A 19,455-nucleotide genomic window follows, 5' to 3' on the forward strand; every position below is an offset into this window, starting at 1 on the left:
GTTGATACTACAATGAGAGATAAATGAGAATCACAACTAAGTCTCTGGAGTCTTGAAAGAGACAGCAGCAAGACAATAAAGAGCTGTTCCTTCCACTACATTCTCAGATGGAACTCCATTTCATGTCTCATTTCTGTCTACTCTTATTTATCCTAAGGAATTTTAGGAGACACACCTGAAACACTGCTGATCCTGAAATGAGAGATATGTGAGAATCACAACTTTAAGGTCTTTGCACACTGAGTCCGAAATTCACATCCGAAATTTCCACACGTTAAAAAATAAATATGACTTCATGTTGTGTCAATCACGTTTACACACTGCCTCTGAAACTTTCGTCCATCATGGAAAAATTCGGATCGGGTTCGATTTTCTGCATTATTCGCATTTTGATAGACGTTTTGACAATTCAGAGCCACCATACAAGCAAATGCCAAAATCCCAAATGTCATCTGACAAGTTGATCTACGTCGTCTACAGCACAAAGCAGCACCACTGTAAAACAAACAAAGTGCGGAATACAAAGAGACAGAATATAAAGACTGATTGTGCCAGTATCACTAGCAAAGCATCAAACTGAGCCACTGACATCCTGAAGTAAACTTTGAGACGCTCAGGATAATCACTCAGCTCCTTAATGAGGTGGAACTCTCCCTCTCTCTCTCTCTCTCTACGCAATCTCGGGATTGGATGGACCCAATATTTCCCATTCGCACTGCTTGAAGACTCCATTTTGTATTGTTTTGTGAAATTTTAAGCAATGGATTCATTAAAGGGATAGTTCACCCAAAAATGAAAATTCTATCATCATTTACTCACCCTCAAGTTGTTCCAAACGTGTATAAATTTAGGAAAAAAACTGCTATGGAATTCATTGGTGCACCAAAACTGTTCAGTTTAAAGGTGCCCAAGAATGCTTTTTCACAAGATGTAATATAAGTCTAAGGTGTCTCCTGAATGTGTCTGTGAAGTTTCAGCTCAAAATACCCCATAGATTTTTTTTATTCATTTTTTTAACTGCCTATTTTGGGGCATCATTAACAATGCACTGATTTACACTCGGCGCCGCCCCCTTAAATCGCGTGCTCCCTGCCACACGAGCTGTCGACTATATTACAGCGCATTTACAAAGTTCACACAGCTAATATAACCCTCAAATGGATCTTTACAAGATGTTCGTCATGCATGCTGTATGCATGCTTCGAATTATGTGAGTAAAGTATTTATTTGGATGTTAACGTTTTATTCTGAGTGAATTTGAGGCTGTCCTCCGTGGCTAACGGCTAATGCTACACTGTTGGAGAGATTTATAAAGAATGAAGTTGTGTTTATGCATTATACAGACTGCAAGTGTTTAAAAAATGAAAATAGCGACGGCTCTTGTCTCCGTGAATACAGTAAGAAACTATGGTAACTTTAACCTCATTTAACAGTACATTAGAAACATGCTAACGAAACATTTAGAAAGACAATTTACAAATATCAGTAAAAATATCATGCTATCATGGATTATGTCAGTTATTATTGCTCCATCTGCCATTTTTTGCTGTTATTCTTGCTTACCTAGTCTGATGATTCGGCTGTGTGCAGCTCCAGACGTTAATACTGGCTTGTGTAATCCCTTGAACATGGGCTGGCATTATGCAAATATTGGGGGCGTACACCCCGACTGTTACGTAACAGTCGGTGTTATGTTGAGATTTGCCTGTTCTTCGGAGGTCGTTTAAACAAATGAGATTTATATAAGAAGGAGGAAACAATGGAGTTTGAGACTCACTGTATGTCTTTTCCATGTACTGAACTCCTGTTATTCAACTATGCCAAGGTAAATTCAATTTTTGAATCTAGGGCACCTTTAATATATTCTTCAAAATATCTTCCTTTGTGTTCAACAGAACAAAGAAAATTATACAGATTTTGAACAACTTGAGGGTGAGTAAATGATGACAGAATTTTCATTTTTGGGTGAACTATCCCTCACTCATCGGACTCAGGGTGCAAGGTCTCTGTGCGTGACGAATTTTTAGGATCACAAATACGAAAAAATGCATACAAAATTTTCGGACTCAGTGTGCAAAGGCCTTAAGTCTCACAAGCTTAGAAAGAGCAGTAAAATGGAGTCTTGAAAGAGACTGCAGCAAGACAATAAAGAGATGTTCTATGTTCTTTACACCACATTCTCAGTTTTGACTCTTTTTTTCTCAGATATTCATCATGTGTCATTTCTGTCTACTCTTATTTCTCCTACATAATTTTAGAAGAAACATCTGAAATGCTGTTGATACTAAAATGAGGGATATATGAGCTTAGGAAAAGCAACCACTGAGCAATAGATTTTTCCTCTGGGTGGCACTGACATATTTAAAGATATGCCAGTGCAAGTTGCTTTCAGTTAAAAACACTCAAACATGCATTTTAGTCTGGGACTAGGCTTAAACCTTGTAAACTGGGGGATAGTGTTGATAATTTGCACTGAAACTTCAAAACCCTGTTTGGATTTCAGGGCTCAGTGGGCATCTAGCATTAACACCTGCCAGCTCAACAAGTGTCCTGTTGAGGTTGTGGTTTGTGTCAGGTTTGGGAGACAAACAGAATTCATTGGGGGGTCAGCTGACAAAGCTGGGTATGACATTTCAACAGCAGCTGTGTCAGAGACCATCAGCTTTCATAAAAACACTCTCTGCTGGTAAATATATACAGTGTGCACAATATAAACACACACATTGGCATGTATCCACATTCAGAAACACACACATGCATAAATGCATGGAGAAAACTGAGATGCTAAACTCAACATTTATTTTATTCCCTCCCTAAATTCCCTAATGCTTTTGAGTTTGATCAATCAAATCTTCTATTTCTCCTCTAATTCTCTATCTTGATCTGTTTCCTTCTTTATTAAAACGTTATCTAAAGCTGTCTTAGACAAAGATGTAGGTCATCTCCTTACACTATTAATAATAAATGGTTCTTTACAGCATCATAGGTTCAATAAAATTCCTTATCAAGAACCATTTTCACAGTATTGAGTTGCAATATTGCTCTATGAAAATTAAAAAGAAAATCTTTGATATTAGGCTACATTTTAAGTTTTCCACCTCAGCTTATTGCTTTCATAACTTTTTAATAACTGGTGACTGTATTTTTTTTATTTATTTTTTTGTTGTTGTTGTTGATAAGATGATGTAAAGTGTAAGAATAACAAGGGCTCTGAAACAAATACAGCAAATACAGTACATTTATGAAGAATTATGTGTAAAAACTTCCACTCCAGAGATTACAGCACACAAGTGGCTGTAATTTTGTTTGATTTTAAATGTATTTCTTTAGATTTCATTATACTCCTAAATTTATGGTAATCTAAAAAATGTAAAAAGCTATTGAACATAATACCCAAAACATTCCCGCTGTATAGTCCAATACCATCTCACTAAAAGTATAATATGAGTTGCCTTTGATCACAGAATCATCCCTAGGAAATAAAGCAGACACACAAACAAACATTAGTTTATCTACCCTATTTCAACTACAGACCATGTATCTAAAGATGTAACCTTAGCTGAACTCAGCCTGCATATGCAGATTTCAACCACATCAAGACTGATAGAGCAGTGCCTGCACAGTCCCAGACGACACAGGAACACTTTACTGAGATCCGGGCACACTGCAGTTTTTGGAACTTCATTGTGTTCCAATGATGCAGAGACTAATGCATTCCAACAACATCACCACAATGGGAGAGGATGCCTGTTGCCTGGGCAACTGTGAACTTACGGGCACCAGTAGGAAACTGAAGAGTTATTTTATTGGATAAATATATCATACCATGCATTTGGAGATTAATAATGTAAAGAAGCTTAAAGGAGAATCATATTTTATTGTGAATGTCCACAGTCGCCCAATTCAACCTACAGCCATTAGAACGTATGCGTCCATTTAATGGTTTTCGGATGATTAATTCCTTCTCAGCGCTCTATATTAGTTGGACTGATGCCTCCAGACAGATGAAAAAAATATGGTGAGTAAAATCTCCCGCTGATCCTCCAGAAAAATATCAAGTACACAGAAGTACAAAAAGAGCACTGGAAGTGCTTTACACTCAAAACACAGGTGTAAGAGTTTATCAAGGAACTTTAGTACACTATAATTTATTTCAAGAACACTTAAAGGGATAGTTCAGCCATTTATGCCATTAATTATTACTCATGTCATCCCAAACCTGTATGATAATATTCTGTGGAACACAAAAGAAGATGTTTTGAAGAATGTCGGTAACCAAACCCATTAAATATTTCCATTCCGTTCAAAATATTCAATTATTTGAACAACAACAACAAAAAATCACTGAAATCATTTCTCAAAATATCTTCAGACTCTACGATTCAACCAGCTCACGTATCACTGAACTGTCTGGCTGGGTAGAGACCATTTAGGCTAATGCCCAGTACAGTGAGCAGCCACTGATACGGAAAGAGATGGCAGTAATGGATATAGTTCTTATGAGTTTCAGCCACTAGAAATGTTGGGGAGGGGTCCACTAAATCCCAATCCTTTTGGAGAGAAAAATAAAGCATTACTGACACGCTCAAAAGAACGCATTCAGCAGCACCGCTCGTGCAAGTGAAAGACAGAGGAACACAAGCTGCATTCGTTTCTTCTCAGTAAGAGATGGAAATGTATGCTGGAGAAATCCTGCGCAAACAGTAATTACCACAAACAAGATCCACAGATAAATAATAACTAACTTTAGTAACATGGAGGAGGATCAATTATAATGCAAGAGCTGAGCACAGAAAATTTGATTGGAATACTCCATAAACGTAAGACCAAAGGTAATAAAAGCAAAGAAGATGAAGGATTATTGATTTGTGCTTTTGCTTATAATTGGTCATCTGAGAACAATCAGATGTGTTACATCTGATCAAATTGTTACAAACTGAAAACAAAAGATTTTAGTTTGGCAGTGATTTGGATGAAAGACATGATGTAAATTGTTTCAAAGACTTCTACAGTTAAATCATCATTCAAGTTGCTAAATTATTTAGTTAAGTCATTATGACAGCAGAGACCAACAAATAAAAGCTGATGAAACAGGATCACATCATTCATACAACCTCTCCAAATAAGTGTGAATCAGAGGATATACACTTTGGCAAGGGATGGGAATCATAAGGAATTCAATCAATCTGATAACAATTCCGATTACTCTAAAATATTCCTTAACAGTTCCATTAATGATTCTTTTGAATTAGAGAAAGAAATATTTAACTACATTTAATTCTAACTTCATATGGCAAAATAATGTCAATGTCAAATCATTGTAATATGCTGTTTTGGTGCACAAGAAACATTTTTTATTATTATCTATGTTAAAAACAGTTGTGCTACTTAATATTTTTGTTGAATCCATGATTTTTTTCATCATTCTTTAAAGTAAAGTTCAAAAGAAAAACAAATTTGTTACAATATAAAAGTCTTTACTGTCATATATATATACACTACTGCTCAAAAGTTTGAGATCGGTAAGATTTTTAATGTTTTTTAAAAAGTCTACTTTTGTCTACTCACCAAGGGTGCATTTACTTAATTAAAAATACAGTAAAAACAGTAATATTGTGAAATATTATTACAATTTAAAATGACTGTTTTCTATTTGAAAATATTTTAATTAATATAATTTATTCCTGTGATGCAAAGCTGAATTTTCAGCATCGTTAATCCAGTCTTCAGTGTCACATGATCCTTCAGAAATCATTCTAATATGTTCAATTTGCTGCTCAAGAAACATTTATTGTTTACAATTGTACAAAATATTTGTGTACAATATTTTTTTTCAGGATTCTTTGATGAATAGAAAGTTCAAAAGAACAGTGTTTATTTGAAATGTAATCTTTTGTAACATTATAAATGTCTTTACTGTCACTTTTGATTGATTTAATGCATCCTTGCTGAATAAAAGTATTCATTTCTTTAATTTCTTTTAAAAAAAAAATAAAAAAATAAAAATTCTTACTGACCCCAAACTTTTGAACGGTAGTGTAAAATGTTACAAAAGCTTTGTATTTTAGATAAATGCTGTTCTTTTGAACTTTCTATTCATCAAGGAATCCTGAAAAAAAAGTACACAACTGTTTTCAACATTGATAATAATAACAAATATTTCTTGAGGAACTAATCATCATATTAGAATGATTTCTGAAGGATCATGTGACACTGAAGACTGGAGTAACGATGCTGAAAATTCAGCTTTGCCAACACGAGAATAAATTACTTTGTAAAATATATTCAAAGTTATTTTAAATTGTAATAATTGTTCACAATATTACTGTTTTTACTGTATTTTTAATTAAATAAATTAAGCCTTGGTGAGCAGACAAAACTTCTTTTAAAAACATTAAAAATCTTACCGATCCCAAACTTTTGAGTGGTAGTGTATATATATATATATATATATATATATATATGTGTGTGTGTGTGTGTGTGTGATTATATATATATTGTATACAATGTGTGTGATTATTATTAACATTAATATTGCTTAAATAAAAATTTGTGCTTACCTCATCCACGTTTTCAAAGGCATTGATGATGTCATAGGGCAGGCAAGACAGCAGGTCTATGACAAACCAGGTCTTCAAGTAGTTCATACGTATGAGCTTTGGGTCCGATATGACCTCTCCTCCAGGTCCCACAAAAGTTGTATGAAAGTTCAATACAATATCCACTAGAAAGATGACATCCACCACGCTGTCCAGTACCAACCATACCAGGTTGTTCTGTTTGGTCTTAAATGACACATTATAGGGCACCATGATGGCCGTGTAGAAGGTGAGGATGAGGATGACCCAGTCCCAAGTGGTCTTAAAGGTGCAGTAGTGCAATATAATGTGAGGTGGAGTTTTAGGAGCCTCTTGCTTGTATTGAGGGAGGATGTCAGAGCCCAACTGAAGTGCCTGAATGAGACAGAAACTGAATGAGTTAATAAAAATGACAGAGAGAGATGAAAAAAGGGTCAGACATTGAGATTTGTCGAGCAAAGCCTACCTTTATCAACCAGCTTTGCTATAACGTCTTTTTTGTTTTGTTTTTTGGCCTATTTAAGCATTTAAGGCCTTTTCACACCAAGGACAGCAACAATTTCATTTTTACCAAGGATGGTAAAAACTTAGCAGCCAATCAGCCAATCACAGCTTAAAAGAGTTTGAGCATTTAAAGTGGCAGATGACAAAACTGCAGGGCACGATTGAAATAAACAGTATTATCGGCTGCTGGTGTGAACACTAATATAGTTATAATTGCAGTAATCATTCTTGGTGTGAACGGGCCTTAAACCGCAATCAGTTTTGTTAGAATTTTGCTTAAAACAATGCCAATGGCAGTGCAGTGCAGTGCAGCAAAACCACCACAAAAAATATGCTGGTCTAAGCTGGTCTTTTTCCTATAAAAAATAATGCACTGTAAGGAATATATACTGTCCTGTACCTCATGAACTAAAAGGCCATTCATGTTGTAAGGGCACCATAAGATATAATACACCCAAGTTTTAGAGACATAAAGCTTACGTCAGCAGCTAGTGGACAGCTGAGTCAACTATCATTTGTCTGGAAATGACTTTATTTCTGCAATGTGGGACTGACAAAGACAGCTGACCTTTTTATATGTGCATATAGACTATATGTGTGTGGGTCAGGTTTTTCCCACATTGGGAGGCCCAGATGTTTCCAAAAAGACAGTAAATGAAAATCAGGCATAAAACCTGACCACCCAAAGGTCCTAGCTAGTAAAAAAGCTCAATACAGTTTTAATGAAAATTTAAAAATGCAAAAAGGCTTCTATGATGGTCAAGTTTATGTTTAAGGGACAGAAAAGATTATTAGCTTAATCAATGGAAAGTCCCCAATAGGTTGCAAAATTCCGGGAATTTTCAAAGCTGGAAACTTTCCATGGGAATTAACGGGAATATATGGGAATTAACGGGAATTAATGGGAATTAACAGGGAATTTGCAAAATTACAGGTTAGCCTATGACAGGGTACTTAAATGTAGTTGAAAAGAACATCTTGCAGCATAATTTTGGTTAAAACAACCATATTTAATTCAATTTTAGTTTAATTTTTACCCTGACATTCACACAGCACACTATATACTGCAGGGCTATTGAGGACCCCTGCATGCACTGTGCATTCCGCCAGTCCATAACATGCACATTTGATCAAAAATACAGAAAAAAAGCAGTAATATTGTCAAACATAACTACAATTTAAAATAATGGTTTTCTATTTTGATATACATAAAAATATAATTCATTTCTGTGATGCAAAGCTGTATTTTCAGCATCATTACTGCAGTCTTCAGTGTCACATGATCCTTCAGAAATCATTCTAACATGCTAATTTGATACTCTGTTATCAATGTTGGAAACAGTTGTGCTGCTTAATTCTTTTATAACCTGTGATACTTTTTTTTAGGATTCTTTGATGAATAAAAATGTAAAGAACAGCATTTATTTAAAATAGAAATCTTTTGTAACAATATACATATCGTTCAAAATTTGGGGGTTCTTTCTTTTTTTGAAAGAAATTAATACTTTCATTCAGCAAGGATGTGTGAAATTGTTAAATAAAAGTGATATTAAAGTGACACTGTTAGAAAAGATTTCTATTTTGAATAAATTCTATTCTTTTTAACTTTTTATTAATAAGTGAATCCTGAAAATAGTATTACAGGTTCCAAAAAATATTCAGCAGCACAACTGTTTCCAACATTGATAATAAGTATCAAATCAGCATATTAGAATGATTTAGGATTAGGATCATGTGACACTGAAATAAATAACACATAACAATTGTTGCAATTAAAATATATTTATTATACATATTTACTAAATTAGAATTAATTGAATGCGAAAAATAAATAACTATTATTTTATGTTATGACCAATCAAAATGTTTATGTAAATATTATACATTTATATAAATTTCCTAAAATTTCCAATTAATTCCCATAAATTCTCGTAAATTCCTGTAAATTCTCATAAATTCCTGCTAAGTTTCCAAATTGGAATATTTCCAAAATTAACCAGGTTAAGTTCCCGTGGAAAGTTTCCGGAAATTTACCGGAAACTTTCCGCCCCTTTGCAACCCTAGTCCCGAACCAGATGAAAAAAAAACAAAAAACAAATATGCATGACACTTACCTCTGCCAGTCGTGAATGCTTGTGGCTGACCTCAGTCTTGTTCATAGGCGTGAGCTGCTGAAGTGTACCACGGCTATTGGTTAACGCCCTGGTTAGCCTGGCAAACTTGGTCCATCCTGCCACACAGAGCATCAAAATGATGTATCAGCAAATTGAAACACTTTTTTGCATCTTCTCTACCTTTCTTCCAGTTTACTTTACTCACAAACACACTTTTCCACTCAACTAGTAGCACTGCTGGCATCACGGTCTACAACCGAAAAGCAATGGCCCATGCTGATTTCCACTGAGTCTCTTTCAATTGCTGACAGCAGTGAAAATTGTTCTTCCTCATCCCTTCCTTCCAAATAAAGTCACATATTTTGTGTACCTATGTTCCAAGTCTATCAGCAAAGGACCTCGAGACGGGAATCGAACTCGGGGCGCCGTGAACGCATTTGTGCCATATGTCGGCACACTAACCACTAGGCTATCGGTGCCAACATAATGTTTCTTTATGACTTTAAAATGAAAGCATCATGACATGGTGGAGACACGAAGGGGAGCCTCGTTTGAAGTCATTGCTTTCTTACTAACAAAGACTGATGGGAAGTTTTTTTCTCTTGAACTCAATAACCCTAAAGTCAGTTGAGTCCTGCACAAGAAGATCTTCATCAAGTGATTACAAAGTGTATTCCAATGTAAATGCAATGCTTTACCACTAATCTCATCCATGCTCTTTTTTCTTTCAGGATGGACGGCCCATTTTTAAAAGCTTAGATGGTGGGAAAAGAAGTAAAACATTAATAACAGTGTGGCTCTCCCATTTAAGTCACATCTCATGAATGTACAACACAACAATACCGTGAGTAAGTCTGAACACATCGGGGCTCTTGCAGCCACTCTCTCTCATTACAACAGGGACATAGAGGGGAAGTCTTTCTGCACGGCCACATGAACAATGAACTCAGTGAAGGGATAAGGAGGGGAAATCAGCCGTGTGCACTTATTGGTAGGATGTATGAAAATAGCACGCTGGTCTGTTCAAGCCCATTCAGCGGGGAACAGCTTTATGTCAGACTGAACTGGCTACATATAAGTTAAAAGAACTTTCTGGGTTCATTACAAGTTAAACTCAATAAATACAAGTCAAGCATTTATGTTTTCCATGAGAAAAAGTCATTTTGACTCATCCCTCCTTTTCTTTTACAAAAGCGAATACCCCCGGTTATGGAGTCATTTACAATGGAAATGAATGTGTATTATTTGAGCTGTAAAGTTGTTTAAATAGTAATTTTTTACAGTCATTTTAGTGTTAATAGTGTAACGTTGTCAAGGTGACAAAGTTGTAAAAAAGTTTAGCAAGTGATTTCTTCACTAAAATCATGTTATCATGTATTGTTTAGGGTTTGTGGTGTTTTTTTTACACATATACAGTATATACAGGGGTTGGAAAATGAAACTGAAACCCCAGGTTTTAGACCACAATAATTCATTAGTATGGTGTAGGACAGGCATCCTCAAATAGCAGGCTGTGGTCCTGTTCCATACCCTGGCTTGGTTCCAGACCAACCAGACCGCAAGACAAAATGACAACTGTAGCACAATTTTACCATTCCTACAGATTTTAGTGAGCAGAGTGTCAAAACAACAGAGCTGTTCACATAGAGCCGTTTATGGTAAGGATCATTTGGAGCTATATACTAATATTTGCAGCTTCATTCAAGCCCTTTCTTGCCCTGTGCACTTAGAAATTAGTTAACTTTGTTTTCTGCTCACAATGAGATCAGCTTGATTATTGTGTACATTGTTTCTTTGTTTTTAGATACTTATTTTAAGCAAAATATAAAAATGTTCCAGACTTCAAGGAGAAAAATCTGAAACCCCATGCAGTATATTTTATCATTCACATGGCCTTCTGCCATACATAAAGGTATCTAAATGTAAAACTAATAACAGCCTGATAAGACATCTCATCTTACCTTTTAATATTCATATCCAGTTGGGCTCAACTGATGACATATATATATTTTTTTAATCCTCAGATGCCACTGCTTTGGCTCTCAGGACCGATATCCTTATCTTTGATTACTATTGTGACTGTTTAAGATTTTTTTTTTCTTTTAGAAAGTACTACTGCTGCCCAGATGGAAATATATATAACTGTTCTTTAACTGAATACTCCTGGTGTAGGGACTCCTTTTGCAGCCAATCAGTTGGTCTTGGGAATGACAGATACAAGTCGTTCACAGTGGATTTTGAGCAATTCTTCTTCCAGAACAGTGGCCAGGTCACTATCTGATGCTGGTGGTACGAAAACGTTTTCTGACTTGCTCTTTCCAAAATACCACAAAGTGACTCAAAAATATTTAGATCTGATAACTGTGCAGGTCATGGGAGAAGTTCAACTTCACTTTCACGTTCGAACCATTCTGTCACAAGTGTTGCTGTGTATGTATTAGTGCATTATCATGCTGATACATTGCACACCCTTCAAGGTACAATGTTTGAGCCATTAGGTGCACATGGTCTTCCAGAATGGTTTGGTAGTCCTTGACAGTGGCACAGTAGGCAATGCCATGATATAGCAGCCCAAACCATCATTGATCCACCCTGTGCTTCACTCGAAGCACGCAAAAGTCCCGCGGTGTCAAGCCTTTTTGGTGCTTCTCCACACCGTAACTCACATGAAAGACAGTGAAGGTGGACACAGAGAACAAATACATATTTCAAATTGTCCACAGCCCAAGATTTGCACTGTTGGCACCACTGAAACCGACATTTGGTACTGGCATGAGTGACCAAAGGTTTGGCTATAGCAGCCAGACCTGAATATTGACTCTGTGGAGCTCCGGATGAACAGTTTTGATGGAAACAGGAGAGTCATATATAGGCATGAAACCTCCAACACTAAATTGGCCAGTATAGGAAAGAGACGAAAAAATGAACTATGTCACAGACAGAAGGAAGAAAAGGAGAAAAACAATGGATGGTTCAGGCCATCTGGCTGTCTCAGGGCAAAGAGTCACTGCACAGGACCCCTGAGGTCTCTTACAGATATAGTCCTTCAACAGGGGAAAATGGCGCTAGGTAGGCTGTGTCGAGCAACCACAAGGCAAGCCTCAGAGAAGTCTCTGTATGGCCATCACAGCCTCATAGAACACTATCGGACCTAAACTACAATGGAGCATATGTTTGCCCAAATGCACCACATCTGCCAGAAGAGTGGCAAACAAGGTCTGCTAGACATGCAACACTGAAGCAAACACAAACTAAGGGAGACTTCACTTCTCACTGATAGCAGCGTTTATTTGCACATGATATTTGCATTGTTTTGCCACCTGTGATGGAAATATTTTATGTACTGGTGTTAGAAGTGTATAGAAGATGCAGACTAAGGATGTTCAGGTCAAAGAACATGTAAGCTTACTTAAAACAGTAGAAGTCACTTGATTAGCTCAGCTCAGATCATTATAAACCAATCACAAGAACAAATCACATTGAAAAGACTTGAGTGACATTGATTTTTACTCAACTGTAAGGTTTAAATGTGTATGTGCCTTTCTGTTCAGAGACTCACTCTGTCGTTGTGACAACTCGAGTGACCTCCCGGCTGTAAATAAATCTTCATTTCTACAAAGAGCAACTTGGAAGTCGTGTCAGGTATATGCTGCGCAGCTAAGAAGTAGAAGAATCCTACGCTCAAAAGATAACAAAAGTAACAGCCAGGTGTGATTGAGGTAGTGATAGTAGCTTCTTGACAGGATGCCGTCACCATACTTAGAGAAAGTATTGGATTGTATTGTAAGTATTCAGGAATTCAGTGAATTACCTCGAGATACTGTAGTATTATATTAACAACTAGGAGTTGTTTAAATTGTCAGTGGTGAAGTCAGATTTGTACTGAGAATTTCCACGACGCACCCAATTCACTAAAGGAATTAAGCAAATAAGGTAATGATACACATGAAAAAAACAAATTCTGAATGCAATTTTCTTCAGGGTTTATGGCTCATATAGTATGATATAGAAGATTCAGTTGTTACTCAGTATCTCGCAATAAGCATGTCTTAGTAAGATGATTTAAATACTTACTTTTATTATCAGCAAAAAGACATGTGTACCAAACCTAGAGGGGGATGTATTTAGAATTATACTAAAAGACCTTTAGTATCAATCACACAACAGAAGGAATGTATTGGATTGTGTACAACAGATTTTCCAGCAAAGTTTTGACCATGTTAATATTTTGAGGCCTTGGAAATTTGTATATTAAATATGATACAGCAGGCTTTGTAGGTTAATATGCAGAACATGCACTGGATATATGCCCATCTATAATGCTTTTCATATAATTTGATCAACAGCTATGATCAACAAAAAGTATCCATCTTTTAAAATATGACTTGTTAATTGCTTGCTTTGTGCAATCTTCCTGTTGTTTTTTCTATCTATAGCTCTGAACCTAACCATAAAAACAGGTTCTTCATTTCTTCATTGCTGCTAACTATGTTCCCTTGAGCTTCTACTGGCTAGCTCTCAATTTATGCTTGTGTCAATGCTGAGGTCTTAAAGTACACATTTGATGAGCTGAAAATCCTCTCCAGGTAACTATCAGATGCTTAGAGAAAGATCTGGAAGGATCTCAAAGGGTTTCACTGTTGCCATGGAGTCCATATTCATTCCTCATTTTCCCTCCCTATTTGCTATTATTTGAAGTTTGTGCCCCTGGGTAAGTCACCATCAATGAGATCATGCTGATAGGTCAGAGGTCCTCAGAGAGAGAACACACGCTTGTGTTTAAATGGTTTAAATGTTTTTTACAAATCATTTAAACGCAAGGGACGAATACACAGTCAACACAAAATAACCCGATGTGCATTGGGGGCACTGACGCCTAATGGTGCTTTATTATGCAGATGCTTTGCATATTTCATTGGACCACCAGTGCAGAGCAGACCCTTACCGACAGGAACACTATTCCAATGGGATTTTGAGCCCAGCATACATAGAAACATACATGAACACACATACTGTAATTTTGCTTTTAGCTCTATCATCTCCCCAGGGGGAGCAGAAACAGTCACATGGATTGAGGCTCTAGGGAAGATCTCTATTATACAACTAATTACAAAATACTTCCTGTGATGCAAATAACACTAAAAGCTTCACTAACTATGCTCAATGCATGTTATTCTTTACCTAAAAAAACAACAGTGGAAGCTAAAGTCTGGATTAAAGGAGCAGTTCACTTCAAAATCATATTATTTTAACCATTTAATTAGTAACATTAACAAACATTAATAATCTGATATTATAAAAGGTGATAATGTGTATATACTTACAAAAGTTTATTGTTCTTGAAAGAAGACTCTTATTCTCACCAAATTTGCATTTATTTCATACAGTAATATTGTAAAATATTATTACAATTTTAAATAACTGTTTTCAATATTTGATATATTTTAACACATAATTTATTCCTGTGATTGCAGAGCTGAATTTTTTTTAGCAGTCATTACTACAGTCTTCAGTGTCACATGATCCTTCAGAAATAATTATAATATGCTGATTTGGTGCATTTTGGTAGTTTTTGGCTTAGTATACCTGATGCTGCACTCTCTCATCAGTACGTGCACATGAGCTATTCATGAAGCAATACTGAATACACACCTGGAGTGTGACGTTTAACAAATGCCCCTTTAGAACAACAGATCTCATATTTACCTAACAACAAGCTCAAGAGACATGCCAGTCTATGAATAATCTGATTGTGCTGTTAATATTTATTAGTGCATCAAGGGTCAGGAGCGGCATAGATTAACATTTTGATAAGGGCAAAGAGTCCTTCATTTACAAAGTAATCACTGTAGATGATTTGAATGCCTGCTTAAATAAAGTTTGTGGTTTGGTGTGGTGATAAGGCTTGACACGGCCAGAATAGAGGCCCTTCTATGTCAAAGGAATGTAAGGGCATCAACTGTGATGCATAATTTTGTATATTCATGAATATTTAGTAAAAGCCATATGGATATACACTGCTCAAAAAAATTAAAGGAACACTTTTTAATCAGAGAATATCATCAAGTCAGTTAAACTCCTTTGATATTGATCTGGTCTGTTAAGTAGCAGAGGGGGTTGTTAATCAGTTTCAGCTGCTTTGGTGTTAATGAAATGAACAACAGGTGCACTAGATGGGCAACAATGAGATGACCCCCAAAACAGGAATGGTTTTACAGGTGGAGGCCACTGACATTTTTTTCCCTACTCATCTTTTTGGACTGTTTTTCACTAGTTTTGCATTTGCCTAGGGTCAGTGTCACTACTGGTAGCATGAGGCAATACCTGGACCCCAAAGAGGTTGCACAGGCTGTCCAAATCCTCCAGGATGTCACATCAATATATGCCATTGCCAGAAGATTTGCTTTGTCTCCCAGCACAGTCGCAAGAGCATGGAAGAGATTCCAGGAGACAGGCAGTTACTCTAGGAGATCTGGACAGGGCCATAGAAGGTCCTCATCAGCAGGACCGGTATCTGCTCCTTTGTGCAAGGAGGAACAGGATGAGCACTGCCAGAGCCCTACAAAATGACCTCTAGCAGGCCACTGGTGAATGTCTCTGACCAAACAATCGGAAACAGACTTCATGAGGGTGGCCTGAGGGCCCGACGTCCTCTAGTTGGCCCTGTGCTCACTGCCCGGCACCGTGGAGCTCGATTGGCATTTGCCATTGAACACCAGAATGGGCAGGTCTGCCACTGGCACCCTGTGCTTTTCACAGATAAAAGCAGGTGACAGATGTGAAAGGGTCTGGAGAAGCCATGGAGAACGGTATGCTGCCTGTAACATTGTTCAGCCTGACCGGTTTGGTGGTGGGTCAGTGATAGTCTGGGGAGGCATATCCATGGGACAAACAGACCTCTACAGGTTAAACAATGGCACCCTGACTGCCATTAGGTATCGGGATGAAATCCTTGGACCCACTGTCAGACCCTACGCTGGTGCAGTGGGTCCTGGGTTCCTCCTGGTGCACGACAATGCCTGGCCTCATGTGGTGAGTCGTGAGAGCATGCAGGCAGTTCCTGGAGGATGAAGGAATTGATACCATTGAATGGCCAATATTTGGGACAATATGATTTGGTCCATCCAACACCACCAGGTTGCACCTCAGACTGTCCAGGAGCTCAGTAATGCCCTGGTCCAGATCTTGGAGGAAATACCCCAGGACACCATCCGCCGTCTCATTAGGAGCATGCCCCAACGTTGTCAGGCATGCATACAAGCACGTGGGGGCCATACAAACTACTGAGTACCATTTTGAGTCGCTGCAATGAAATTTCAGTAATATGGACTAACCTGCTGCTTCATTTTTTCACTTGATTTTCGGGGTGTCTTTGAATTCAGTCCTCTGTAGGTTGATCATTTTTATTTCCTTCAAACGATGTGGCATCCTTTCATTCCTAACACATTACCCAGTCCATATCAGAATAAATATCTAGCATATTTTTCCCCATTGAGATCTGATGTTTTCAAAGTGTTCCTTTTTTTTGAGCAGTGTATATGGCCAAGCCAGTAGTGTTTTGGTTAAACAACTTTGAGAAGATATGCAGTAATTGGTTACCCACAATCATACTGAAATCAATGTCTTCATTGACATTTTCATATACCATGTGACTGCAATTGCCAAAGCAGGTAGATTATGATGCAAGCACTATAGCTAGACCATAAAATATGTCAATAACTGCAGAGAGGTTTAATTTCATCACTGCTTGTGTATTGGAGGGTTTATCTATCTGACTGGCTATCTATCTGATAAATAGTGAAAATACTCGCTGAACTAATACTTCTTGTCGCTCTATACACACTCCCACTGACAGGAGACTCAGCTGGGCACAGGTGCCCTGCCACAAAGTGACAGCAGCTGCTATCAAGTCTCTGAGGGGAAATTCCAAATATATATATATCTCTGTGTGTGTGTGTGTGTGTGTGTGTGTGTGTGTGTGTGTGTGTGTGTGTGTGTGTGTGTGTGTGTGTGTTTCTTTAAAGAGCTCCTGTGTGGGCTAGGATCACTGTCAAAGGACAAGTGCTTCAGTTTAGCAGTGGCACAAGCTGACAAGGAAAATAGCCACTGGTTTATAAGAGATCGAGAGAGAGAGAGAGAGAGAGAGAGAGAGAGAGAGAGAGAAAAGCAGAAAGAGAGAGTAAATGGAGGAAAAAGTGGGATCTGACAATGCCCATCAATCATAAGTACACATATATACGAGGAACGCTCAATGGCTGACTGCAGTGCTGCCCATAAGCAGCACTCTCCAACATAAAGTGACAGCATGTCGCTCTCATTATACAACCATATACTATTATGCCAAGCAGGCTGCAACACACAGTTGAAACACATCCAACCAGTGGCGAGGCTATATAAGGGCCAGGGTGGCACCGGACCCACTCAGATTTTCGGCTGGTCCACCCAATCAAATGAAAGACAAAATAGTTTTTTTGTGGAAAAGAAGAGAAAAAATTGTGCATGCATCACTATAATAATCACTCAAATACATGAATTAACGGATGTCACTCCCAAAACTTTGCAGCGTGTACGTGGCTGCTGGATCAAGCATGAAAAACAAAAGATTTATTCAAATTCTTAATTGATTATATATCGCCTATAAAGTGCGCAAAGAGTTGGCCATTCATAATCACTCAAAAGCTGTCACTCATCTTAGTCGCGATCTCATGAAGCTCCGTTATAATCAGAGCCTGGTCTCATTAGAAAAACATACCTGTGGGAACATTTTCGCGAGTCACAAAATAGCAATACGTACATATCACTGCAGTTTCAATGTGAAATGTCGGAACAGATAAACATGAATATGGTACACTTTTATGATGATGGTTTTATACCAATCACCGCAGTTCTGATTTGAAATTTTGTCCAGTGAGTGGCACTTAAAAGTGTAGTGCTCCATTATTTTTTAAAATAACGTAGCATCAACACTACACCTAAACTACCTGATAGTGTTAACAAAAGCAAATGTGACATAAAAAGCATCTTTTGCATATTTTGATCTCTCATCTTTGAGCTCTTTTACCGTGACTCATTTTTCCCCAGATTCGTACCCAAGCCTTCCGTGTCCTAAGCCCAACTCTGAGCTACCGAGCAAGCTTCTTATGTCAGAAAACCAATGCAAAGTCCAAAACATATTCGTTTACAAATTGGGCACTTTGGTAAAAAGCGTTTTGAAGTCATGACGTAAAAACAAGTCTTTATTAATCCACAATCTGTCCCTGTAATCATAATTGTGTATAAAAACGATTAAAAGCGCTTGCTGTTTTACTGCCTCTAGCATTCATTTCTGTTGGAAACTGCAGTGATGTGAACGTATTGGTACGTATTTTTACGACTCGCGAAAATGTTCCCACAGGTACGTCTTTCCATTAGATCAGGTTGTATAATCACTAAAGCTTTCTACAACAAATCTCTTATTTACATAATGTCTACACTTTGTTATGAGAGGATTTGCGAGAGTGCAGACTGCAGCATTGGACTGGACTGAAAACTCCGGCTTTGAGCAGTAAAGCGGATTCCAAATCAAACACCTCTGATTGGCCATTGCGTTCAAGAAATCAACAGACATGTCTGTGATTGGCTACACTGCTCAATGCAACAAAAACAAGTTGTAAATAGATAGATATGACGCTTTACAAAGTACAAACATTAATGCACAAGGGATCTTTTGCCAAATCGCCAATATGCTATTATTACTAATTTGAAAGTAGGCATGATTAAAGTCTAAATATCTAAATATCTTTAAAATATAAGATCAATCTACTTAAAATATTGTATAAGAAGATATTAGGGATATTTATTATGGATATTATTGTTTAAGATATTAAGCACTTTTATATTTAAACCTCTCAAATTTTTTGAGTTACATACTTTTTTAAAAATAACACAATTAAATCAATAAATTAATCAATCAATCAATCAATCAATCAATTATTAAATCAAGTCATTTAAATAAATACATTTGTTAATAGATAATGAAAAATAAACTTAATTCAAGATATATTCTCTGAAATCAAAGAGTCAAAATACTGCTTAATATTATTGAAAAACAAGAGAAAAATACAGATGAAAAAATATAAAAATATAAATGTTTATTTATTAAAAGTTTTTTTTTTTTTTTTTGCAGAGTGATTGCATCAACTTAAAAACACAAACTGACAATTATGAATTATGCTTTTTGGTGTGTTAATGCAAAAGTCTGAAAAATTCTTCACTTCAGA

General features: G+C 36.9%; 1 protein-coding gene across 9 annotated transcripts in view; it reads right to left on the reverse strand.

Annotated features, from left to right (window-relative positions):
• kcnh5a (potassium voltage-gated channel, subfamily H (eag-related), member 5a) overlaps window positions 1-19,455 on the reverse strand; it is a 150,810-nt gene that overhangs the window by 75,217 nt on the left and 56,138 nt on the right. For all 9 annotated transcript variants that reach the window (XR_007186980.1, XM_048206254.1, XM_048206253.1 and 6 more), the window contains 2 exons: window positions 9,197-9,312; window positions 6,561-6,953 (listed from right to left, as the gene is read on the reverse strand). Coding sequence is in view for 8 of the 9 variants with exons in the window: in XM_048206254.1 (XP_048062211.1) it covers window positions 6,561-6,953; window positions 9,197-9,312 (509 nt within the window). In the remaining variant the exon portion in view is untranslated. The remainder of the gene's footprint in view (window positions 1-6,560; window positions 6,954-9,196; window positions 9,313-19,455) is intronic.

The sequence above is a fragment of the Megalobrama amblycephala genome, linkage group LG11 (assembly GCF_018812025.1).
Source record: "Megalobrama amblycephala isolate DHTTF-2021 linkage group LG11, ASM1881202v1, whole genome shotgun sequence".
Taxonomy (NCBI): domain Eukaryota; kingdom Metazoa; phylum Chordata; class Actinopteri; order Cypriniformes; family Xenocyprididae; genus Megalobrama; species Megalobrama amblycephala.